Here is a 26,002-nt window from a genome sequence, read left to right on the forward strand (position 1 = left end):
GTCTCGGTTTCCTCATCTGTAAATTGGGTTGAGTGCCTACCTGCTTACCATGGGTGGAGCCATGAGCCCAGTGGGCATCAGGCATCCCATTGGACGAATTGCCCGGGCTCCCCACCTGACACACAGCCCCCCACAACTTCCGATGCAGCAGATCCCCGAGTGTCCAGGACCCCCCACATGGCTGCTGCCCAGTGGGCTTCGCTAACCCTCTGGTTCTGAGGAATGAAATCATAATCACTTTTAATTGAGAAAGGAGGCTGATAGGATTCTAAACTTGACAGGACAGTAATTAACGCGGCCATGGAAGCTCATTAATCTTGTCGCTCAGGAGACAGCTCATTAAAGCCCGCTGTCCCTGCATCCCCACCAAGCACAGTGACCTCTACACAGGCCCCTGCTTCTCATGGGGAGGCCCCACGCGGGGCGACATGGTTGCTTCCAAAAACCAGAAGGCTTCCAAGCCCTGTTTGGGGGTCTCAGGCACAGGGTGGGAATTCCAAGGTTGTGTCCCAGTTCATTTACCTCCCTCAGCCTCAGCTTCCTCTCCTGTAAAATAGGTCTGATGTGATGTATACTCCACCCCCGGAGAAGGCAATGGCACCCCACTCCAGTACTCTTGCCTGGAAAATCCCATGGATGGAGGAGCCTGGTAGGCTGCAGTCCATGGGGTCGCTAGAGTCGGACATAACTGAGCGACTTCACTTTCACTTTTCACTTTCATGCATTGGAAAAGGAAATGGCAACCCACTCCAGTGTTCTTGCCTGGAGAATCCCAGGGATGGGGAAGCTTGGCGGGCTTCCGTCTATGGGGTCGCACAGAGTCGGACACGACTGAAGTGACTTAGCAGCATACTCCACCCCAGGCTGGCTGGCAGGTGAGATGACGGCCCGGGGGGCCCTGTCCCGAGGCCTTGAAGAGCCAGGAGCAAGCCCAGCCCAGGGAGGCCCATTGAACATGCAAAACAGGCCCGATGCATTCCAGGGTCCCAGCCCCCCTCTGAGGCCTGGTCCCAGCTCTCTGTCACATGTCAGGGTCACAGGGTGTCCAAGCTTCCCGGGCACACTCTGGCCCCAGCCCAGGCTTCAGACCAAGACTCGGCCTCTGGGTGCTGGTCCTTGGGCCACCCTGGACCAGGGGTTCTGAAAGCCCGTCTCTCACGTGAGGCCCATGGAGAGCAGAGGGTGTGGACAGAGCCCCTCCAGGCACCGACGCTGTGACGACAGTGCCCGTGGACTCCGTGTCACAGGGTTGACAGAGCACTGGCGATGCTTATAACCAAGAGTCACGTATGGATGATTGGAGGGTCGGTTGGAGGCAAGGATGGAGACAACCTTTCTGACAAAATCATAACTGCCCAGAGCCTTGAACACCCTTCAGCCTCCAGGGTGTCCCGGCATGGCCGCGAGCCCGGGCTCCAGGGCCCGCTGAGGCTGGGGACCTCGGGTGGGGGACAGTGGTGTCAGATGACAGGGGTTCAAGTCTCTGAGAGAGGATGACCACTCTGGACAGAGCCCGAGAGGCCCGAGTCTGCAGCCGTGCTGGGGGCCAGGTCCACCCTGGGGCCCGAGCCACCCCACCCTCCGGGTCCCTCGGAGCGCCTCCTTCTCTTGCACCCTTACCTTTCTGGGGGATGGGAGGGTCCCTGTGTAGCTGGAGCTCCCAGACAAGGGCAGGCCCGGGGCCTGCGGGGGCTTTTTCAGAACCACTGCACATTCGGAGCGATGTCACCCTTCCCTTCTCCGGGAGGCCAGGAGCTGGGCCTCCTCTGGCCCCCCAGCTTCTGTTATTGGCTGATTCGAGTGTCCCTGGGCTGCCGCCCTCCCGGCCTCTGCTGCCGTGTGGCCATGGGCAAGCTCCCCACCTCTCTGAGCTGCCATTGCACAAGATGCTCCCAGGGGTCCTTGTGCTTGAGTTCTGGGGCCAAGCTGCCCCCGGGTCCTGCCCCGTTCAGCATGGCTTTCAAGGCGGCCTCGTGGAGCCCCAGCCACTGTCTCTCATGCTTGTAGCCCTGCCGCTCTCCCTGCCCTGACCAGCCTGGCCTGGACGAGCTGCCTCTCGGCTCTGGGATGGTCGGCACTCGCTCCATTCGCCTGGAACTCGGGTGGGAGTTTCCCAGGGCCGCTGAGCCCCAGTATGCTCCTGCAGACAGGAACCCAGCAGTCCTCTCAGTGGGGGGCGGACCCACCAAGGCCAGGCAAGGCATGGCCAGCGTTCCCTGGGCAGAGCTTAGTACACTGGTAAATTCTAGGGTGTAAGACCTGCTCCCAAAACACCAGCCTCGCCAACAAACGTTCCTGGGCCTGGGCACTACTTGGAGAGATGGGGAGCCCAAGGGTGCTGTCTGTGCACCTCCACCCCTTCCTCCCCCCCAGCAACTCCCCACCTGCTGGCTGCTGCACACAGGACATCCCCGAGGGCCCATCTAGAAATGCGGGCCAGAAGCAGAGGGCAGGCAGCCCTGCAGGACCCTGGGAGGAGGGTGGGGGCATGTGTGTGGCGTGAGCGTGTGCGCATCTATGCATGCGTGTGTGCAAATCTGAGTGTGAGGGTGTGTCCCCATGTCTGTGGACTCACCTGCCTATGGTTGCCCATGGGCCCACGCATATGCAGCTGTATGCTGCACACCCTCTGGTGGCCCCCCAAACCCAGAGCCCCAGGTGAGGGCTGGGCTCCAGGGTCCCCAAGGCGTGTTTCATCCTGTTCCGTGACATTGTGCTTAGCTGGATGTGGGCGTGCCCGCTAACAGTGACCATAGCACTCCTGGAGGTGCCTGGTGAGGTCAGCTGGCGGACTGGGCAGACCCAGCTTCTCTGCCACCGGGCTGGCCCCCGGGGGCATTGCAGAGGGGCAGACAGTGGGGCCTGAGCACCATGGCCTGGGCACCCATCGGGCAGCCTGCTTGTGGAGGTGTGTGGTGTGGCAGAGGCAGACGGCAGGGGGAAATCATGTTCCCTGAGAGATTGACAGATGGGCCTCGGGGCAGAGGATTCCTGGCACAGGTGGCCTTGGAGCTGGACCAGAAGGAGGGAAGGAGGGACACCCCCAAGGGCCCGGCCCATGCAGGGGTCTAAGCAGCCTGGCATGCGGCAACACAGAGGGTGGCAGGGGTGAGTAGGTACCGGGAGGGTGACGGCAGATGAGAGCAGAGGGCAGAGGAGCAGGAGGGTCCAGGCAGCCTGTGTAGCACTCTCGACGGGTGGGCACTGAAGCAGGTGCTCAGGGATGACGGCACGAGATCCCCGGTGGCCCTGGGCAGTGCTGAGGGCTCCTGCCCCAGTCCCGGTGTCCTGACCTCTGCAGACCTTGCGCCTGTCTTCCTCTTGAGTCTCCAGCCCTTCCCTGCTCAGCCTGTGCGCCAGTGTGGTCCCTCCCATCCTGCAGTTTGGGCACCAAGGTCCTTGGAGAACTGTTGGTGTCCAAAGAGCACCAGTCAGGACGGGCATCAGGGGTGACCCTTCTCGGGAGTGGTGGCCAGTCCTGGAAACTTTGATTTCCGGTGGCTCTCCTGAAGCCGGGCAGTCAGCTGTGCCAGCAAGCGCATCCGGATCCACACGGGCCCTTGGGATGCGCCAGATGAGACACTGCAGTCCAGCAGCTGAGGCCAGGGGGCGGCTTCTCGGGCAGAGCCAGGCGTGGACAGATAGACCTCATCTCTTCCCGCGTCCACCCTGCCCCAAACCATTCTGCACTCCCTGCTCCATCCTCCTTCCAGGCCCTGCTTGGACTTCCAGGGCTCCCAGCACCGTCAGAGTTAAGGCCCTAGTTCTGCATCATGTCCAGAGTGTGGCCGTGTGGTGTCAGCAGGCTGTGGGACTTGTTCTAGGGGGAATCAGCCAAGAACTAAGTTGGGATCCTTTTCACACCCCCCGAATATGGGTCTCAGGGGAACAGGAGGGATGGAGGCATTCACAGCTTCCGTGGGCAATGGGTCCCGCCTTTCAGAACGAACCCCCGGCAGCCCCACGGCCGCCTCCCTGTCAATTGTGAAGACATCGTTTTCTCCCCACATGCTCCTCTTATCTGCCTCCTGTTAAAGGATCTCAAATATGCACCCCGATAAGGTGGAACGCACCCCCGCTTCCCGGTCCCATCCAACACCAGCCTCCACTTTTCCCCAAAGTAATTAAGATAAATGCAGCTGATAATTTGCCCAGGATTCTTAAACAGACCCTCGGGCCGTATCTCAGATATAATTTTACCTGCTAAGGTTTATCTGAGCGCTCGGGTAACAGATAGTTTTTAAGCAAAGCGGCAGCTTTTGAAGCAAAAGGAAAGGGGAATGTTTGTAAAATAAATGTCACAAGGAGCCGCCGCGGCAGCCCCTCCGTGCGGGCTGTGCCGACCGAGACCCCGCCTCATCTGGGCTGGCCATCCTGCTCCGCTCGCTGCCCAGGATTCAGACCCTGTTGTGGGGCTGGCCGGGAAGGGGGCTGGGCTGGGCATGGAGGGGGCACAAGAGAGCGGCCTGTGGGGGAGGCTGGCAGGGGGTGGTTGTGGGGCGGTGCCCAAGGCTGTGCCCCTCATGCTTTTCCAGCCTCGCTAGTCAGGGATGACCTGGAGCAGAGACGCTGCCCGGTTGAGCTGGCGTGCAGGGCGTCCATCAGGGAGCAGGCCGGCGGCGGGGGCTGGTCCAGGGCGTCCATCGGGGAGCAGGCCGGCGGCGGGGGCTGGTCCAGGGCATCCATCGGGGAGCAGGCCGGCGGCGGGGGGCTGGTCCAGGGCGTCCATCGGGGAGCAGGCCGGCGGCGGGGGGCTGGTCCAGGGCGTCCATCGGGGAGCAGGCCGGCGGCGGGGGCTGGTCCAGGGCGTCCATCGGGGAGCAGGCCGGCGGCGGGGGGCTGGTCCAAGCCATAGGCCAGCAGTGGTGCAGGCCCAGGTCGGCCAGGCGGCAGGGCCAGTGTCCAGGGAGGCGCAGCTCAGGGCACTTGGCCTGGACGGGCAGCCAGAGGCGGGCAGGGGTCTATAAAGGGGCCCAGGTTGTGCCTCCCAGGGGGGCATTGTGTGGGGGTGGCAGAGGGTGGAGGGGGATGGGGGGGTGGGGGCAGGGTCCTACTCCAGGCTCTGCCTTAGACAGCCCAGTCTCCTGGGAGCCTCAGTTTCCCTGTCCACACCTGGTCAGGCTGGACCCTGGCTGCCCATCACAGCCTGGTCCACCTAGCAGTGCCTACATCTTGCCTACTGATCGGTGTCTAGGAAAGGGGGTTGCCTAGGGGGTGTATGTCCACGGCATCCATGATCCGCCAGTAAGACCCCCACTGGCTGCCCCCTCGCCAGCCTGCTCGCCACCCCAGCCCCACCGTGCCTCCCAGCTGGGGGACCCATCCCCCACGCCATACCTGAAGGACCCTTACCCACGGCCTGGCCACGCATGGCCGAGGGTCACCTCCTCGGAGGGGCTTCTCAGACCCCTGTGCCCGCTACCCTCAGCCAGACCCCGCTCCCTCCCTCTGCCCTGGTCACAACTGGCCGCTGCAAGCTCCGTCCCGAAAGGCGTCACACTGTGCTGCCCTCACCACATGGGGACTGACCCCCCTCTGCAAACCTCTGTTCCCACCTGTAACAAGAGTAAGCACTGGCCACAAAGGGCGGCCATGAGGTCAAGGCGGTGTCCACACGGTCCTCTGCGGTCATTGCCGTTGCCTCTGCACCATCCCTAAAGCTGCCAGCTCCTCAGAGAGGGACAGATGATGCAGGAGAGGGGGACAGCTGCCCAGCCTGCCCCGCCCACACCTGCTCCCCATGCCTGTCCAGTCACCCAGTGCCCGGCCGGCAGAGGCCACACACAGGCACCGCCAGGCCAAGGCCTGGATGGAGCAAGTGTGCAGCCTACCCTCACAACTCATCCAATGCTGACCACTTCCCAAGGGCACTGGGGGCCAGGGACCCAGCCAGGACAGGACAAGGGGACGAAAGGGCAGATGCCTCTACCCCACCTCACCGTGGGCCTTGCCCCTCACAGGTAGAAACCAGAAGAGGCTGGGTTCCTGCCTGTTTAGAAGGTGAAGCCCCACCCCGACAAGAGAAACATCCTAACAGGGGAGTTAAACATGCCCACCTCTGGGCAGGTCGGCAGCAGAGAGACCGAGGAGACCACAGGGCCACAGCCAGGTCTACTGCCGGCCAAAGGTCCCGAGTCACAGAAGATGGGAGCCCGGGCGGCCTGAGAGGTCAGCAGCCCCAGCCCCTCGAAACTGAGGCCGGAGGGCCCATGGAGGCTGGGGCAGGGAGGGGAGCTGGGGCGCAGAGCTCTGACCCAGCAGGGTCATCTGTGCTGAGCTGCCCAAACACCCGGTGTTGGGGGACAGCCCCCCAGCGAGGGCTCCCAAGATCATTCCTGCTTTACCGGTGGACACACACATAACTGAAAGGGCAATTCTTGGAAGAGGCATGCTGGAGAGGAGCCTGGAGGAGCAGTGACTTCATTCAGAGCCAGCGTCTGCGGGCTTAGTGTGTACGGTTCTGTCCAGCCTCCCAGCCACAAGCCTTTGAGGCCAGAGCTGTGATCACCCCATTTTATAGCCAGAAGTGCTAGAGCCAGGATTCAAGTCCAGGCCCAGCTGACCCCCCTGCCAATGGTCTCCCTTTAGAAGTGAGTAGGAATTGGGAGGGTGGGGGAGGAAGCAGGGGCATCTGGGCAGGGGCACTGCTTAGACAAAGGCCTGAGAGGGTCTGGGGGAGTGGGCAGGAGTGGACAGGAGGGCCCAGATCAAGGACAAGAGGCCACAGCTAAAACGGGGCAGGTTGAAAGGAGAGCTGAGGGCAGAGGGTCAGGAGCAGAGCCTGGACTCCCTGCTGGGGTCTGGGGTCCATGGAGAGGGGGTACTGGAGGGCAGGGCCCAGGCTTGCAGCGGGACACCCCTCACCAGGAGCTGCCACCCACACCCAGCTGGAGCCAGCCAGCACCACTGTGGGCTTGAGTTACCCAGAGGCTGGGGCCAGGTGGTGTTTCTGAGTGAAAAGGAGATGCCTGCACTCCTGGAGTTCCCGGGGGCAGGCCAGGGTTTGGGGGATTGGATCTCCCCACTTCAAAGGGGCCCCAGGCCTGCTGAAACCCACACCAGCCAGAACCAGGGGGCTTTGCCAAGAGCCTGGGCAGGGATGGGAACCCAAGACCGGGCATGCGCTGCCCCCTGCCTGCCCCACTGTCTGAGCACCCAGGACGGGCCGTCAAATCCTTGAAGGGGCAGCCAGTCTGGGGTGCCCTGAGTGCTGAAGGCAGAATATGGGGCCCATTAGCTCTGCCCACAGGTCCACACGTGGAGTCAGGGCCACCTCAGGAAGAGAAGGGCCCTGAGGTGGGGCCGAAGTGCAGAGCTACTCGGTCCTGCACAGGGCAAGCACAGTCCCCGGAGGCCTGCCTCGCACCGCCCCATGTTCACTGCATGCTGTGTGACTTCGATAAGTCACATGACCTCTCTGAGCCTCAGTTTCCTCATCTGTGGTACCTGTTGATGTTTCACAGCAGAGTCAGTCACTCACCACCGTGTGACAGACGCCTGACCTAGTGTCTGATCTCTGAATGAATGAAGGAGTGAGTGAATGAATGAAGGAGTGAGTGAATGAATGAATGAAGGAGTGACTGAATGAATCAGTGAGTGAGTGAGTGAGTGAATGGGAAGCTGCAGGGAAGATCTCTGCCTCCTGTAGGCCCTCCCCAGGACTTGGCCTGCCCCACTCCAGGCAGGGGCACGCTTTCCGCCCTGTGATGCCAGAAATCTCCACATCTCGGGGGGGATGCGAGTTGGCACAACCACCAAGAGTTGTCCTAGTAGTTCCCCAATGCTGAGTGACAGACAGCAGCTTGAAATCGAAGGGTTTCTGTGGGTCTGGAATTTGGGCAGGTATTCTTTTCATCAGCTGCCAGTCGCCACGCCCAGCCCCTGTTGAAGGGGAGGGACTTGGGCTCCACCTTTTGGAGGGAGAAGGATCAAAGCATTTGTGGCCAGATGTTGAAACCACAACAGTGGTTACCTGACAGTGTCTTTAGATCACAAGTGCGTTTGCCCTTGACCGTGCTGTTTCTTCTTTGGGTTTGTTCTGCTGGTTTCCTTACACGTGTTCATTGCTTTACTACTTACAAAGGCCCAGAGAGGGCAACCCAGCATCCGTCCACCCAGAAGGGTCTGGGTGTAGGCGTAGCTGTTTCGCAGAATGTTCTATAGCCGTGTGTTGGTGGAAAGGTGGATAGACAGATATCAGCCAGGAGTTGCTCTATGGGGTGCTGTGGAGGTACCACCAAGGTTCACTGTTAAATGCAAAAAGGGAGGCACAGTGCGTGCAGTGGACTATCTCTTGTTGAAGAAAGGGGGGAGATGGAAATATTTATTTACATTTGCTGGTATTTGCATCAAGAAACTCTGGAAAGAAACACAAGAAGCTGCTTCCTGTGCTGACCCAGCAAGGCAGGGAAAGAGCGTCCGTGGGCTGGGGGTGGAGATGGGGGCATTGTGGAGACCTCTCACTTCAGACTCTCGAACCACAGGAACCTGTGATCTATGCACATGAAATACCACGACAAGAAATGTAAAATCACTCTTAACCCAGTGCGAAGGCCACCAGCTGACCCCGGCCCTGCAGCCTAGCCCCGCCCCTGCCCCACCAGGGCTCGGGGTCCCCCGAGCTCACCCAGCTCCCCACGGCCCTGCCCTCAGCGGCTTTCCAGAGGCTCTGCAGGCTCCATGCTCCCTGGCCAGCTTCCCCTGGGGCTCTCAGTCCCCAGCCAAGCACCAGAGCGATGCTGACATCCTCCCCATTTTCTTTGCAGCCAAGAAATCCCCACCAACAAGGAAGCTGTGCAGCAACCCAGCTGAAGGCCGACTTCCAGGTATGTAGAGGGGATGGCCAGTGTGGACACCGGAGCTGCCCGGCCCGGCCCCCACCTGCCTCACTGCCCCGTCTCCTTCATCTTGCTCACTTACTCGGGCAGTGTATCTCACCCATAACTCAGGGGTGATGATAATGCTCTGACCTCTCGAGCCACTGAGAGGATAAGAGGAGTGATGGGAAGCACTCCGTGCCCTGGCCCACAGCAGGGCCCACGGGACCTCAGGGCTCTGTTCTGCCATCATTATCTGTTCAGCACACGGCACCCAGAAGCCCTGCCCCCAAGGGCTCTCAGCCCTTGGAGCCCTTGGAAGGGGAGCTAAGGACTCACCTGGGGCAATGCAGCCCACAGCAGGGGGGAGGCCTCCACCTTGGAGGGAGGACCTCCCCAGTAGGCAGGACTGGCCTGGCTGGGGAAGGGACAGGGTGGGCGACATGATGCCCTCTGCTGTCCAGCACCCAGAGCATACCCCCTGAGTCGAGGAGTCCCTACCCTGACCTCAGAGCTGGCGGCTGACCTCCCTGGACTGCCCCAAGAAAGCCAAGGAAATAAGTGAGGCGACCAGCCAGCCCCAGGCTTCCTCTGAGAATGAGACACCCAGAGCCACTGGGGTGGGAGTGGGGTCATGGGGTCACAGAGACAAGAAGGAGGCCTGGGGCTCCCCTCACACAGCGTCTCCCTGCACTCCAGAAGCTCAGTGTTTGGGGTGGGGCTTTTCTCCAGAGGCCTGTGGATTAAACTCATAATTTCCAAGTGTCTCTTGGTACCTCACGCTGAGCTTCACGTGAGGGTCATGAGTACACGGCAGACACGTTTGCCCCAAACAGCAGGTCAACTCAGGGCCCAGGAAAAGGAGCCATCACCTTCCGGAGGCTGGGTGTCCGCTGCAGGGGCTGCGGGTGGGAGCCTCGGCCAGATGTGCCCTCTGTCCTTCCTGGCTGTCTGCCCTGCCATCCGGTGCCCATTACCCCCATCATGGAGCCTCTGCAGGTCTGGGAGCCATGTGCCACATGGGGCCTTCATGCTCAGGGCCCGGCTGGCGCCCATCGGGGCTGCTCGGGGGTGGCCAGGGTCTTCCCACACCTCCGGCCCCCAGCAGCATTCGCTCTCTTTTCCTTCTTCCTCCCCACCTCCAGCCCACCGCCACCCACTAAGCCCTCTCCTCAGTCTAGCAGGAGCTCATTTTCCCTCATCTCTTTAGGGACCATCAGAGCCAAGCCGCCACCCCTAAAAGGGAAGGCTGTGTGCCCACCACTTCTGCTCCAGCCTGCCACACCACCACGGGAGCCACAGAGCCCACTGTCCCCCACTTACTCTGTCCTTTCCTTGCAGACTCCAGTCAGGACCATGCAAGCAGGCTTCTCCAGGGCTCCTCGAGGGGCCAGGATGGCTGCCCAGCCCGCTTTCTGCGGCCCTCCTCGGACCACAGCATCCTCCTAGCGCCCAGGACAGAGGGGCCATGCCTGGGGAGCAGCCCCTCGGAGCACCACCCCCAACCATGACCGGAGATCTGCAGCCCTGCCCGGCGGCCAGTGGCACGGGGGGCCCCCTGCGGCCCCCCGGAGAGATCAGTGCCCTGGCCAACAGGACCACCAAGGCCATGGGGAGCAGGGCCCAGACCATGGACGACCCCAAGACCCAGGCGCAGCAGGCTGGGAAAGGGGTGACCGAGGCCCCTCTCCCCAGAGCACAGGCCCTGAGCAGCGTCCCCAGCAAGGGCAGCAGCCCCCAAACCCCAGCGGGAAGCAACCTCATGCAGGCTCGTGTCCGGCGGGCAAGCAGGGTGGCCGGCAGCCCTCAGCAGCTCTACAGTCTGAGCATCGCCAGCACAAGGCCCAAACCCGCCCTGGATGGGAAGACCCCTGAGAGCCTGCAGCCCGAGGCCCTCCGGCCCCTAGACGCAGAAGCGCCCCCAAGCCAAGGGACCAGAGCCGGTCTCAGGCCCGGCCATCCCAGGGCCGAGGCCTCCCCTGCCCCGGAGGAGCTCAGCTTCCAAAAGTGCTTCCAGGAGACCCCCTCCAGCTTTACCTCCACCAACTATACCTCACCGAGTGCCACCCCCGGGCCCCCGCCCCTCAGGGCCCCCCAGAGCAGGGGCACCAGCCCCTGTCGGCCAGCCTCCTACCTGGAATTCCAGGCCAGTGGGGCTGATGCCTGGCCTCCCCCAGCTGAGAACAGCTTCCCAGGTGCTAGTTTTGGGGCCCCCCCAACTGAGCCGGAGCCCTTTCCCGAAGGCGGCAGCCCCGGGGTGGCGGCCTTTCAGTACCCCTTCCCGGAGCTGCACGGGGCTGGCCGGAGACCCTTCCCGGAGGACACAGCCGGACCCAAGTACCCCGAACGGGCGCTGGTGCTCGCCTTCCACCAGCCTCGGGGGGCGTGGCCGGAGGCGGTGGGCACGGGCCCGGCCTGCCCCCTGGCTGCCCGCCCGGCCCCCCCGCCCCCGCCCTGCTACTCCAGCCGACCCGGCGGCCTCGAGGCCCCCAGCAACCTTGGCGGTGCGCCCCCTCCCCCTAGTGCTGCTCCCCCAGCCCCCAAGCCCTTCTCGGAGAGCACAGCCACCTTCCAGGATGGTTTGCATGAGAACATGACCAAAGTGCTCCCTGAGAGACCTCCTTCGGCCCACGAAGGGCTGGGGAGCCCCAGGGGGCCCCCAAACTCCCTGTCCCAGAGGCAGTTTCCCGGGCAGGCCTATGGAAGCCCTGGAGCCAGCGGGGTGGGCACCAGCCCAGGGCCTCGGGACACAGAGCTGGCCGCCTCAGGGCCCCCCACCGCCAGACTGCCCCCGCTGTGGGACCCCACCCCAGCCCCTTACCCTCCGCCTCCCCTGGGTCCCCCAGCCACCACGTTCTTCGAAGCCCAGCCCAGCCCAGGCCAGCGGCTCAGCCTGCCCCAGAGCCCCCCGCTGCCTTGGCCCCAGGTTCTCCCAGCCACCGGGCCCGGCCCCCACCAAATGGAGATGCTGAACCGGCTGCCCTTCCCCCCAGGGGCCCCTGAGTGGCAGGGGGGCAGCCAGGGAGCCCTGGGTGCTGTGGGCAAGACACCCGGGCCGGGTGAGAAGCTGGCCGTCCTGAGAAACAGCCCGGGCCAGCACGGCAGTGGCTCTCCTGGCCTGTTTGCCTACAACGGGCTGAAGGACCCAGGAGCCCAGCCCCTGTTCTTTGGGGCAGCCCAGCCCCAGGCCTCACCCCGGGGACCCCCTGGCCTGCCCCCGCCCAGGGTGGTGGGAGCCTCCCCCAGTGAGTCCCCCCTGCCCTCGCCAGCCACCCACACGGCCAGCAGCACCTGCTCGTCACTCTCCCCACTGTCCAGCAGCCCAGCCAACCCCAGCTCAGACGAGAGCCAGGTGCCCGGGCCGCTCGTGCCCTCTGCCTTCTTCCACCCAGCCCCTCACCCTCAGGAAGCTGGCAGCCCCTTCCCGTCCCCTGAGCCCTCGCACAGCCTCCCCATCCACTACCAGCCAGAGCCAGCCAAGACCTTCCCTTTCCCCACAGAGGGGCTGGAGGAGGCCCCGTTCCCCAGCTCGGGGCTCCAGGCGGGCAGTGCGGGCCTGGAGGGCTTCCCTCAGGGGCCACCCCCCTACTCCGCCCACCACTTCCCCCTCAGCAGCGCCAGCCTGGACCAGCTGGACGTGCTGCTCACCTGCAGGCAGTGTGACCGGAACTACAGCAGCCTGGCCGCCTTCCTGGGCCACCGGCAGTTCTGCGGCCTGCTGCCAGCCAGGGCCCAGGACAGCCACCAGCAGCCCCCGGGGCTCCCTGCGCCCCACAGAGTGCCAGCTGGCAGGACCCCGAGCCCGCTCAGCCACACCAGGACAGCTCCCTTCCTGCTGGGTGGAGACCTCCGGCCCGACGGCAGAGATGACCCCCTGAGGACGAGCTTCCTGCCTGGCCCCACCGCCACCCCCTTCCCACTCCCCACAGGGGACCTGGACCTGGAGGACGCTGCCAAGCTGGACAGCCTCATCACGGAGGCGCTCAACGGCCTGGAGTACCAGTCTGACAACCCCGAGATCGACAGCAGCTTCATTGACGTCTTCACCGACGAGGAACCTTCCGGCCCCAAGGGCCCCGCTGCCGGGCAGACGCCCAAGGCCAGGCTGGGGGCGACACCAGAGAACAAAGCCCCAGCCCCAGCCCCGCCCCCAGCAGTGGATGTCCCGCTGGAGACCCAGCCCCGCCAGCCCGGGGATGGGGGCAACCCGGCCGGCCCCAGGCCCAAAACCCGCTCCCTGGGCCCAGCACCTGCAGAGACAGATGGGGCCAGCCTGGCTGGCCAGCAGAGGAGAGGAAAGCGGTTCAAGTTGTTCCGGAAAGAGCTGGACACGGTTAACACCACCAAGAGGCCTGGCAGGGGCTCCAGGGCCACCCGCCTGAGGCCACGGAGGAAAGGCCGGGCTGAGGCCCATCCGCGGGATCTCAGAACCCAGGCCCCCAAGAGCCACACAGACCCCGGGGGCCGGGCCCCGCTGGTGGAGACCAGAAGCTCCCGGCGCCTCCGACTGTCCCCTGGCCAGGACTGCAGGCGGAGGCGGGCACGGGGCGGCACCTGGAGCAAGGAGCTCATCCACAAGATCGTGCAGCAGAAGAACCGGGCGGGCGGGCGAGGCCCGGCCCCAGGCGCCGCAGACGGCGGGCCCCAGCATTGCGACTGCGCCGCCTCCGAGTCTGAGGAGGAGGACAGACCACGGGCCCCCGGCTCCCGCTTCAGAGGCCGGCCCCGCCCCAGCGGCCGGCGATGGCGCCGGGGCGAGAAGAGGAAGGAAGTGGACTTGACCCCAGGCCTCAGAGAGGATGGGCAGCAGCAGAAACCCAGGAAGGTGGTGAAGCAGGAGGCTGCAAGGTCCAGGGGCTACCTGGGCCCCGAGGAGCCGGGCCGGCCTGGGCCAGGCCCCAGCCAGAGTCCCGGGGCCCAGGGCCCATTGCACGGCCCAGAGGCTGGAGTGGACCTGGAGGAGAAGGGGCCCCAGCATCTCCTGCGGGACCTCATCGGCACCAAGACCCTAGAGGAGAGCCATCCACCTCCAGGCTTCCCTCAAGACACTGAGACCCCTGAAATCACTGACGGCCTTCCCCCTGATGCCACGGAACTTCACAAGGAGGCTCCAGGCTCCTCTCCAGCTCCCTGCAGGGGAGGTGGCCCCTGCCCCTCAGCCCCAGAGCGACCGCAGCTCCACGGGGAGGACACAGGGCTGCCCCTCGCAAGCTCACCCACATTGGGTGCACGTCGGTGCTTGGAGCCAGTCGCATCCCAGGACAGAGAGGACTCGCCTGCCTCTCCATCCGGAGAATCACTGGTGCCTGTTGCTAACGCTGTCCATATGGTCCACTTGGACCCCAGCACCCTCTTTGTGAAGACCCCTGGTCTTGGAGAGTCCATGGAGGCTCCAGCTGCCAGAAAGGGGCCTCAGCCCTACAGCAGCCCTCACAGTGAGCTGCTCCTTGGACCCAAAGACCTGGCCGGCTGTTTCCACGAAGACCTGGGCTCCCGGTCCTCAGCCCCAGACAGCCCACTAGCCATTAGGGCACACCTCCGCCAGGATGACCACGATGCCAGTTCCCCAGAGCCAAAGCCACCCAGGAGCCCGCCCTACACAGGCATCACAGACCCAGGCAGAGGCCAATCGGCACTGGCCTTGGAGCCCACGCCCCTCCCCTTGGGGATGCCCAGGGACAACTTCAACCCGCCGCCCTATGGCAGCCTCTCTGGGCGCGGGGACACCCCTGCACTGCGTGCGTGTGCTGCTCTTCCCCTGAGGAAACCCCAGCTAGACCCACCGTACCCCTTGTTTCTGCCTGAAAGGGGCTGGTCCCTGCTGGAGGAAGTGTCCCCAGTGCCGCCTGGCCACCCAGGCCTTTTTCCCGGCCTCTCGGCGGAGAAGACTTTCAGTCAGCAGCGTCCCACTGAAGGGCCCGTGGCTGCCAGCCTCAGCGCTCTGCCCACCAGGGCTGTCGAGTGTAGCACTGCCAGTACCGGCGACCTGTCTGAGGAGGAGCTGGAAATCAAACGGCTGGTCACGGAACTGGAGAGTCAGCTGCAGAGCAGAGGCCCACAGGGGGCCCCGGGAGAGCCATGCAGGGCCAGCAACACTGTTCCCCGGGATCCAAGTCCACACGGGGAGGGGGTGGACACCACAGGGGATGCCCTGGCGAGCCCCCAGGAGGAGTGGCCCTCACCCTTGGTCCCCAGCACCCACAAGGACGTGGTTCCTCGGGGTCCTTCCAGCCCCATGGGGGCCAGCCTCAGTTTCCAATCAGTGCAGAAAGCCAGAGTCCCGAAGACAAGGCTCCCCAGGGCTGAAGGGGGCCAAAGGGCCCACCAGGAAATCTGTGTACCGGACCCCATGTCAGATGTGGGGAGTTTAGCAAAGTGCAGCCCAAGCCTGGAACCTTCGCTTCCTAAGGGTCACGGAGTCCCGGGAACACAACATAGCCAAGGCCTCCTGCTGCTCCTTCCCCGCCCACCAAGAGGGGGGGTTTCCCCGGGACCCCAGAAAGCACCTGGGCCCTGTCAAGATCCTCTGGAGCTGGAGGCATTCAGCAGCCCCACTGCCCATCTAGCCCCTGGCTTGGCATTTCGGGGTGCTGAGCTTCTGCCTCTGGGCGCCACCCCACCTTCTGCCGCCATTCATAGCAGTGCCCCCAGGGGACACTCTGTGAGCAGCACAGGTGAGCCAGGAGGAACAGAGCTCCTGCCCGCTGTCAAGGCGGGCCCTGTCCCTGAGGGCAAGGAGGAGTTTGTGCCAGTGGGAGTCTCTCCGAGTTGTGCCTCCATACCCAACCCCAGCCCAGGCGGGAGGCTCCAGAAACCAGCCTCCAGCCCACTTCATCAGCTGCAGCTCCTGGTGGCCAGAGCGGCTGAGAAGGGAGATGATGCCCGGGGCTCAAGAGTGACCCCCACTGCTGATGCCCAGAGCCCTCTGCACAGCAACCCCTCAGATGTGGGAGACGATGGCAAGGAAGGAGAGACAGTGGCCCACAGCCCTGCCCTGGGCTCCCTGGGAGACATGCAGATGACCACTGTGGCCAGACATCAGCTGAAGCCAGATGAAGATGGACATGCAGGCACACACGGCCAGGCCAGGAAGCCCAGGGGCCAAGCCAAAGCCGGACACCTGCAGCCAGGCGACCGAGGGAGGCCAGGGGGACCGGACAGCTGCACCACAGCCAGTGCCGACCCTGAAACCACACCAGCTGGGCTGGTCGGGGCTGCAGACCAGCTGGGGGCACAGCTCCAGGGAAGCAGGGCAGCCATGGGCCTTTGCAACAAGGCACAGGCCATCCCAAGCCCTACCTCCTCTAAAGCAGACTCTTCAGTCCCAGCCTTGGTGGCAGCCCACACCCCAGACAGGCCCCGGGACTGGACTCTGGAGGTGGTGGCAGCTGGCCCAGGCCTTAGGAAGCATCTGCTGTTCTCTGGGGAAAGCCCAGAGCCCCCCACCAGGGATCTGGCCAGCCGCACCCCCTCGTCCACCTCTGCAGCCCCCTCCGATCCCCGTGGCCTCAAGCCCCTACACCAGGAAGGCCCTCCCGCGGCACCTTCAGGGGAGCTCGGGCAACTGCTCCCAGCATCTCCATCCCACAGGGGCACTGCCAGCTCTCAGCTTCTGTCGGCCTCCTCTCCCACCTGGACACCTCCAGAAGGGGCCGAGCGCAGCCCAGCAACCACATGCACTGCAGCACCCCTGGCAGTGTCCCCCTCTTTGAAGACAAGCCACCGTGGCCTCAAGGAAAGCCCGGCTCACCACCCTCTCCTGGAGGACGGCAGCCCCCTGGAAGACCCTCCCAAGGAGCCCAGCTTCGTCAGTGTTGTCAGTGCCGCCCACAGAGGGGCCCGCCCTGGAGGTCATGTGTCAAAAACCCTAGAAGCTTCCAGAAAAGAGAGGCCAAGGGACTCCCCTGCCCATGCCACCCCTCCCCACCCAACGACAGTCAGCACCCCGGGAGTGACTGTCAAGGCTGCTGCCCTGCCCAGCATCCCCACCACAGATGGCCTGGGGGCACTCAGAGGTCCCAGGGCTGAATGGCCAGACCCCAGGGGAGTTCTGCCCATCATGCACCCAGATGGGGTGCCCACAGGCTCCTCCTCCGAACCCCTAGGCAACAGGGAAGGCCAGGGTGTCACCACTGTGCCCATTGACCCTTCCACACTGGGGGCCATGTGGCCAGATCCCCACACTTGCCAAGAAGGCAAGGCTCTGGCTAGCCTCCAAGGACAGGAGAGCCTGGAGATGCCTGGGGCCGGGCCCCCTGCCATTACTAAGGCGTCCGAGGCTGGCGCCAGGGGTGTGCCAGTGATGTGCCCTCCCACAGAGCTCTGCCCAGGCAGCACAACCAGCGACTCCAGAGCCCACTTCCCCCAAAGTGCCCTCCACCAGAGACCCCAGGCAGATGCCCTCAGTCCCCAGGACCTCAGACAGAAGCCTCGTGGCTTTAAAAAGAAGCCGGTGTTCACCGAGAATGGCCACTGGAGGGGCGGAGCCCCCAGTGGGTGGCCGGTGACCTGCGAGGTCTGCTCAGCTTCCTTCCGCTCCGGGCCAGGCCTGAGCCGCCACCGAGCTAGGAAGCATGGGCTGCACAAGGGTGCTACATCCCAGCCAAGCCCAGCGCCCCCACCTGCTCCCCAGATGTGCCACCGCCCCGGGAAGAAGAGTCGCAGAGCTCTGGGGAAGGAGGAACCTGGGCGCTTGGTGGGAGACCCCAGCCAGGCCGGGGAGCCGCCCCCTATCTGTGGCTCTACACCTCCTGAGGATGCCCTGGGTCCCGAGACATCCAAGGGGCTCAGGCAGGGGCTCAGCCTTCTGGGAGCTCCAGGCTGTCCCCCACGCTGGGAGCCACACACCCCAGATACAATCAGGCAAGGAGTGGACGTGAAGCCTGCAGAGCCCAGGAAACAGGACCGGCTCGAGAGGGAAGAACTCCGACCCAAACAGGCAGAGAAAGGCGGGGGCCAGAGGCGCGGCAGACCACCCACAGATTTCCCCAGCGAGTCAGAGGGGAAATCTAACAAGAAAGCGAGGAAGCCCAGAGCGAGAAGGTTCCGGGAGGAGAGCAATCCCCAGGCCCCTGCCAATGTGACTCCAGACAGAAGCTGCTGGAGTCCATCCACCTCTGCTGCCAACTGCTGCCGCCTCTCACCCAAGACAGAGCAAGAGACCAAGGCCACGCAGTTGCCTCCTGCAGCCACGGACCCGGAGGAGACACCCGCACAGAAGCCACCTGGGGACTGGGTGGCCTGTCCAAGGATGGTGGAGGGAGCACCTCCAGGGGAAGGGCCAGGGGAGCAGAAGGCAGCCCTGGCAAGAGGGTGTGGGGGACCCAGAGAGACCAAGACATCTGGCATCTGTGAAGAGCCACTGAGGGTGACTGGGGCTAAGCCTGCAGGGGACAGCAGAGAGGCTGACAGCAGATCGGGGCACAGTGTCTGGGAGGAGCACGGGCTCCCCCGGGGCCCCCCTGAGACTCGTGGTTCTGAAGCAGGTGGCACCATCAGCAGTCCTTGGTCCCAGGCCCCCCCGCACAGCCCAGCAGAGGGGGTTCCAGAGCAGGAGGGCATGGCCCCTAAACCTCCCAGCCCGGAGTGCGGGGACCCTCTGAGCTTGTTGGATGATGAGGCCTCTTTCTCCCAGCTCTTCCCCCTGGGAGACCGCTTGGCTCGGAAGAAGAACCCCCGTGTCTATGGGAAGCGCTGTAAAAAATCGAAGCCCCCACCCCGGGTGGAGCCCAGTGGCCAGGTAGGGGGCAGTGTCACTCTGCCCTCTGCCCGCCTGCCCACAGACCTCAGCGACTCTGGCTCGCTCTGCCTGTCCCATGAGGACCCATGGGGTGATGAGGCCACCGATCTGCCCGAGTCCTTCCTCCTGGAGGGCTTCCTCAACAGCAAGGTTCCGGGCATTGACCCCTGGGCCCCAGGCCCCAGCCTGTGGGCCCTAGAGCCCCACCTGGAGACGAAGCCCTGCTGCGCCGAGGACCATCCATCGGAAAACATCCCCAAGCTACACATGGTCCCAGCAGCTTGGCGAGGCCTGGAGCTTCAGGCCCCCGAGGATGAGGTCACCTCTTCTCTAGGAGATGTGAGCCCTGAGCCCCCCAACCTGGAGCGAGAGCACTACGACGGCGGGGTGCCCAGGAGTGCCGCGGACCTGGAGACGCTCAGCACCAAACTGGAGATACAGGACCTGAGCTTCCTGGGAGCCTGTGAAGACCCGGTGGGTCTCCCCAGCACCAGCTTCTTGGATGTCAAGGCTACGGCAGGTTCCCAGGGCCCACGAAGCAGGACGGAGGAGGCGGACGGGGCAAGAAGGGCCGCAGGCGAAGGCCAGCATGCCAAGGCCAGGAGAGCGTCCTACAAGTGCAGGGTGTGTTTCCAGCGCTTCCACGGCCTGGGCGAGCTGGACCTGCACAAGCTGGCCCACAGCCCCTCCCCTCCCCCCACCTGCTACATGTGCGTGGAGCGCAGGTTCGGCTCCCGGGAGCTGCTCCGGGAGCACCTGCTGGAGAAGCACGTGCAGAGCAAGGCGGGGCTGTGGGCCTGCGGCATGTGCCTGCGGGAGGTGGCCGACGTCTGGATGTACAACGAGCACCTGCGGGAACACGCCGTGCGCTTCGCCCGCAAGGGGCAGGCGCGGCGGTCACTGGGGGACCTGCCCGCATGCTGGGAGGGCGGCGGCGTGGTCACGCACTTCCTGAGCGGCATCGCGGGGCAGGCCTCCAGATCCCACCGAGGCAAGCGTTCCGTCGCCGGCAAGGCAGGCGGAGGCTGCGCAGAGGCGTCGGGGCCGGACGCGGGAGCCGGTAAGGCGTTCCCTAGGGAGCGGCCGAGGCCCCAGGCCCGCAGTCGCGGCTGCGACGCAGTCGGCGCCTCGGCTCAGGGCAGCCCGTCCGCCTGCGCGCGCCCCGCCCCAGCCGGCGGCGCGTCCCCCGAGGCCCATCCCCACGGCGAGCCCCCGCTCCCGGCCGTCCCGGTGCACCAGGACTGCAAGGATCCGGCCCGCGACTGCCACCACTGCGGGAAGCGGTTCCCCAAGCCCTTCAAGCTGCAGCGCCACCTGGCGGTGCACAGCCCGCAGCGCGTCTACCTGTGCCCGCAGTGCCCGCGCGTCTACCCGGAGCACCAGGAGCTGCGCGCGCACCTGGGCGGTGAGCACGGGCTGAGCGGGGAGCTGGAGCTGGCGCACACGCCGCTGTACGCCTGCGAGCTCTGCGCCAACGTCACGCACATCAGCAAGCGGTCCTTCGTCTGCAGCTCCTGCAACTACACCTTCGCCAAAAAGGAGCAGTTCGACCGGCACATGGACAAACACCGGAGGAAGGGGCAGCAGCCCTTCACATTCCGCGGCGTGAGGAGGCCCGGCGCCCCCGGGCGGAAGGCTTCTGCCCGAGAGGGCACGCTGCCTAGCAAACGGCGCAGGGTGGCCGCTCCCGGCAGCCCCGCCAGGTCCAGCGCGGACGGGCCTCTGTCCCAGGGCAGCAGCCCCACCCCGAGTGAGGGGTCCCTCCCAGCCCTGCTCCAGCCCTGCCCAGAGGCAGCTCCCAGCACCACCGCCGGGCAGCTCGGGACCCCAGAGAGGCCCATAGACCCTCTAGGCCACCAGGAGCTCCTGCCCCCATCCTTGTCTCCTTTTCCAGCGGCCTCGGCTGGTGGCAAAGATGGCCACAAGCCGGACCAGGCCCTGGAGAGCTCCGAGGATGAAGCCTCCCCAGGCAGCCCTGAGCACCTCCTCCAGCAGGCTTTCCCGCTGGGAGGCTCTCTACCCCGGCTGGGGGCCGCAGACCAAGAGGTAGAGGAAAAGAGGGCAGCTGGCCCGCTCTCAGGGAAACACAGGACCCCAAGTGCACCTGGAAAATGTGCCCCTGACCATCACCCAGAAGCCCCCTCTCTGCTCTGGAAGGAGAAGCAGGTGTCCACGTGTCTCTTGGTGCCTGCAGGGGCAACAGGGGGCCCCTCCCACAGAGGCAGTGCCCCCAAGCCTAGGGGCTGCGGGAGTTTATCAAAGGACAAGTCAAGCTCATCCACCCCCAACAAAGCACCCAAGATCCCAGGACAACTGAAGAAGGCGGTAGCCAGCCCAGTGCCCGGAGAACTCCCCCGTGGCACTGAGGAGAGGCTGAAGCCCACCGCCCTCAAAGCCAAGCCAGGCTTCCAGGGTGCTGGAGGCCCCCGGCAGGGCACCAAGGCAGTGGGCGGCAGCCAGCCCCAGCCAGCCAGTGGGCGGCTCCAAAGCGAGACAGCCACCACCCCAGCCAAGCCCGACTGCCCAGGCCAGGGCCCCGCCCCAGACAAGGCCCTCCCTCGAGCCCTAGCCAAAGGCTACCCCAAGGGGCCAAGGGAAGCTGGTGGCCAGGGGCTGCGAGGGAGCCTGGGCCCCAGGGAGGACGCAGACAGCAGTGAGAAGAAGAGAAAAGGCCGGGCCCCGGAGCCAGCCAGGAGCGAAGGTGTGGGGAGCCTGGGCAAAGGCCCCTCGGCCCCTGACAAACCCCCCCGGGCCCCCCGGAAGCAGGCAACTCCCAGCCGTGTGATCCCCGCCAAGCCCAAGCCCAAGCCCAAGCCCAGTAGCCAGAACAGCTCGATGCTCCCTCAGCCCTCAGAGGTGCAGAAGCGGGAGCCCAGCCATGCCCACGGGGACCTCAGATGCAACAAGGAGGGGCTGAGCAAGGCCCTCCCCCAGACAAGACCTCTACACAGGCCCCCCAGGAAGGGTGGGGCTCTCCACAGTGCAGAACCCCCTAACCCCCGGGCCTGCCGCACAGCCGAGTCCCAGAGCCACCTCCTCAGCCAGCTGTTCGGTCAGAGACTAACCAGTTTCAAGATCCCTTTGAAAAAGGACTCTTCTGAGTAATTTATAGGAGCCAGCAAGTGCCTGGGAGTGGGATTGGGGATGAACTCGCAAATGGGGGACCCTGGTCTTTTTTGAGGAGCTCCAGTCGTCTGAGAGTTGCCTGGTGGCCACATCTTAATTCATCTGATGCACCATGAAAATGCTCAGACTTTAGTGTTAGAGCTGCAACTCTGATGCCTTGAGCAGAGCCTGGGGTGGACAGCAATCCCTTTCTAGCTGGTAGGTGAGGGTGAGGGCTGGGCCAGCTGCAGCCTCTTTGAGGCCATGCAGCTGTTTATCCAGTACCAAGAAGTTAAGGAGAGAGTGGCTCATCCCCGCCGCCCCATTTGCCCCACAGTTAAGGCCCAGTATGCCACAGAACCCCTCGGTTTGAAGGTTTCCACAGGGCCCCCCAACCCTTGTCATCTAACAAGAAGTAAGTTGAGGCAGCCACCAGTCAGATGGTGGCAGCCTCCATCTTAGAGTTGTTGCTGCTGTTGCTGGAATTCCAAAGCAACCCTAGAAATCAGATGGGGGCCAAAGAGCCATCTCTGAGCTGCCCAGCCCTACAGAGCACAACAGGGCTCTGACCACAGGGTTGTGCCAGCCACTGTCCGTGCTGCTGACAGAAAAGCTGGTTTCTAGTGCACCTTGACCCCTGGTCCTCCGTCTCCACCCCCACCACCTCCACCCCAGCCTCCGCAGTTGCCCTCTCTAGAGCCTGCCTCCTACACAGAGCTCTCTGCTGCAAGTATGAGCAATTTTACTCTGAAGTTTCTGGTGCTATTTTCATGTAATGTGAATATAGGCTTCCTTGATTTGTTTTACCTGGGGGATGGGGTCGGACCAAGAGGTGCTAGGGGACATGCAGGCTGCCCAAGGCACCAGCGGCCCAAGAAGCCCTGACTGGCTCCCAGCCGCCTGCGTGCGGCTCCAGCCCCGCAGTCAGGTCGGAGCAGCCAGATGGGACCCTCAAGGCCGGCTCATGCACTGACCCGACCCAGGGGCCGGCACACATGTCCTTTTTACAGAACCGTGTCTTCACGGGGGCAGGAGGTGGGGAGAGGCTACCTTCTGTCCTTAGGTGTCTCTGAGGTTTGTGGTTTGTTTTGTTCTGTTTCTTCATTTTAACCTTAGGTACAGTGTGTATGTCAAAAGTTCTAATTTTGATATTTTGAAAGAGACCAAATCAAGCCCAAACTGCCTTTTTTTGTAGAAGGTGTGTGTGCCACTCAGAGTGCCTCTTTAGTGCTGATGAATAAACCCGGGGGGCTCTGAGGTTGTACTGTAAAAACCGTAGCAATCCGTGCTGTCAAATATACGCCCACTGTTGTCACAGGGCGCCTCCGCCGTGGCCTCTGTCCTCCCGCCAGCCCCACCCTGCTGCCCCACCGAGCTGCCACCCTCGTCCTGCCCCAGGGTCACCTGGCCCTGCAGAGCCTACTGGTAGTGCAGCGGTCCCACCAGGTCCCAGACCTGTTAACCCGGCGAAGAGAACACCTCAGCGCTGCGGGCCCCTCTGGGTTAGGGAATCGGAGGGCAGCAGAGACAGCAGGGGCACCAGACCCAGAGACCTTCCCCCACTACAGGCTCTGACCCCTAGGGACCCCAAGTACTGAAGATGCCTCCAGAGACCCCTGTGTCAGGGACAAGTACTTGGAGGGCAGCAGATCCCTGTCCGGCCCCCTGACAGCTGCCCGGGCTTGGTGGGGGCAGAGTAGGGGTGCCTCTCTCAGAGCAGGCCCCCAACCACACCTGCTGGACAGTGGGAGGGGAGCCACGCCATCCACAGGGAGACAGGTCCTGCACATGGCGCAGGGACCACCTTGCCCACAGCCCCACCCACCCCACCACTCCCCTTGTCCCACCAGGCCCTGGCCCCGCACTTCCATCCACCAGGGACACCCTGCCCAGGTCCTTGCCCTCAGTCTCAGCCCCTCCCATCGATGCCCCCTGCCCAGCAGGCTGCCTCCCTCTGTCTGGTACTTACACACCTACTGTGGGCTGCGGAACAAACCAGCAGCTGACAAGGGGTGCCAGCTGGGGGTTGGGGTTGCAGTGGGTGGAATCGGCTCAGAGTTGCACTTGAGAAACACCGTCCTGGGACTTGGTGGTGGACACCTTGTGGGGTCGGCCAGGTCTGCAGCACTGGGTGCCCCTGCCCGGCTCGCCATGCCTCGGTCAGCCTCGGGCCAGCCTCCACATCCCTGGAAGCACAATGAGGCGTCCAGGCCCTGCCACAGGCTGTGATTGGCGGGGGAGGGGGTGAGCCTGGCACTCTGCATGGTCACGTGCCCATGGGTGCCGAGGCTCACGACATCAGGGACCCCTCAGCTCTAGTCTCAGGGGCAGGACATGAGTGAACCTGCCCTCCTGGGTGCTGAGCCCATGGCGGGGCTGCGAGCCCCAGTATGTGGACAGCAGCAGCCTGGCCAGCAGGTGGCAGCATTCGCCAGCTCAGCGGGGCCAGGGCAGCTCAGGTACCACACGCACACATCACAGGTACGCGGGGCACCCTCGTCCTCACCAACGGGCTGAGATATGCTCACAGCACACACAGGTGCACTGTTCCCAGGCCTCACACAACCACAGACAGCCATGCATACAACCTCACACACACACAACCATACACAAGCACCCCCACACACAAGCACCCACACACACAGCCACACACAAGAACCCACACAGACCACCACACACACAACCAGAGACAGCCACACATACAAGCACACACCCACAACCACACACAACCATACACAAGCACCCACACACATAGCCACACACATACAACCACAGACAGCCACACACACAGCCACATACATACACATAACCACACACACCACACACACCACACACACAAGCATCCACACACACAACCACACACCTGACTCATTCTGAGCACATCTGTGGGAACTGGCCCAAGCGAGGGATCCAGGGTGGGCATCCTGAAGGGCCCCGTGTGGGCTGTGAGAGTGGGCCGGACAGAGTGGGAGAGGATTTGGTGGGCACAGACCCTGTTCAGGGGCCACGGCTCCCTGAGGACCCGAGGAGGCAGATCCCGGCCCCCACAGGCCCACAGGCCCTTCTGCCTGGACCTCAACGGCCTGGCTCGCCCCCTCTAGGAAGCCAGAGCGCCCCTCACCCCGAGACTACCGGACCCCCAGAGCTGCCAGGCAGGGGCCAAGGAGCAGGGGAGCCTGAGGGTCAGCAGCAAGGTCACGTGAACGCTGCATCTGACGACTGCACTCCACCAGGTCCCGCAGCTGACCCCAGTGACAGCCCCGCCAGTCCGGACACGGGGCCGGAGAGAAGATGGTGCCTGGGGCCAGGTGAGGAGGGGCAGGTGGCGGGGACAGATGGGGAGCACGTGCGGGTCTGCCTGGGCATGGGGGATAGGGCTGCAGGAGGGAAAGAGCCGGCGGTGGAGCGTGCAGCAGGCCCCATCCCTGGGCCCCGTCCCCAGACCCCGTGAAGGGGGAGGCTTGCCTGGGCGGCCAGAGGGCATATCCACTGGGAATGGCTAGAGAACGTCCTTAGGATGGGCTTGCCTAGGCTTCGGGGCCGCAGACGGCTCAGAGAACCCAGCCTCCCAGGGAGAGGGTGTAGAAGGCCATGCTCACACAGACAGAAGAATCCGTACATCCGGGGTCCCACAGAGAGGGCCACCAGGGATGGGCCGGGTCCGCGTCACCGGGATCCCTCCAAGCACCACCGTGGGGGGATAGGACCTGGAGGCCGTGGGTCCTGTCCGTGTCACCTGAAAATGTGCTGCGGTGGGCTCTAGTCTTGAGCCCGAGGCTGCACCCCGTGAGACCCCATTTCTCTGCCTGTCTGGTGGGTGGCCAGCGGGCCCAGTGTCCCGCTGCTGTGGCTGCAAGACCACTGCCCAGAAGCAGCCATGCCAAGCCTTCCCTCCTGGGCCTGGGCACCCAAGGCCACAGCCCCTTCCCACGGGCCAATGTCTGCCTCCCTGACCAGATGGCCCGGCCTTGTGGGCTGCAGCTCAAGGCCACCGGCCTCCTCCGTGGAGCCCCTGGCCGAGAGAGGATGCAGACAGGGCCCTCCCTGGGTTTAGCTGGGCCTGAACACACCTAGGTCTCAGCTATGAGAGACTCAGGCACATTGCTGGGCCCAGGCAGGAGGGCAAGTGCCAGGGGTCTCACCGTCCCCGCTGAGCGCAGCGGTCACCAGAAACCCGTCCAGCCCTGACTCTCGGGCTCCCTCCGAGGGCTATGTGCTGGGGCTTACTGGCTCCGGCCAGAGCCTCTCCCCACGCCGCCCACTTGGCTCCCTCCCTCTCCTCCTTCGGGGCTTTGCTCAGATGGCACCTCCTGTCTGCGGCCTTCCTAACCACCTGCTAGGA

General features: G+C 64.1%; 2 protein-coding genes across 3 annotated transcripts in view; both read left to right on the plus strand.

Moving 5' to 3' along the window:
• Nucleotides 1-22,977, plus strand: part of ZNF469 (zinc finger protein 469) — a 247,373-nt gene extending 224,396 nt beyond the window's left edge. For both annotated transcript variants that reach the window (XM_025268516.3, XM_025268518.3), the window contains 2 exons: nt 8,766-8,825; nt 10,158-22,977. In XM_025268516.3, the coding sequence (XP_025124301.1) occupies nt 10,285-21,660 (11,376 nt within the window). In that variant the 5' untranslated portion in view covers nt 8,766-8,825; nt 10,158-10,284 and the 3' untranslated portion in view covers nt 21,661-22,977. The remainder of the gene's footprint in view (nt 1-8,765; nt 8,826-10,157) is intronic.
• A 1,510-nt stretch (nt 22,978-24,487) lies between these two features.
• The window catches only part of ZFPM1 (zinc finger protein, FOG family member 1), a 68,585-nt gene continuing 67,070 nt past the window's right edge, over nt 24,488-26,002 (plus strand). Inside the window, exon 1 of the mRNA XM_044931152.1 lies at nt 24,488-24,968. The gene's annotated coding sequence lies outside the window, so the exon portion shown is untranslated. The remainder of the gene's footprint in view (nt 24,969-26,002) is intronic.

Source organism: Bubalus bubalis, chromosome 18 (genome assembly GCF_019923935.1).
Source record: "Bubalus bubalis isolate 160015118507 breed Murrah chromosome 18, NDDB_SH_1, whole genome shotgun sequence".
NCBI lineage: Eukaryota > Metazoa > Chordata > Mammalia > Artiodactyla > Bovidae > Bubalus > Bubalus bubalis.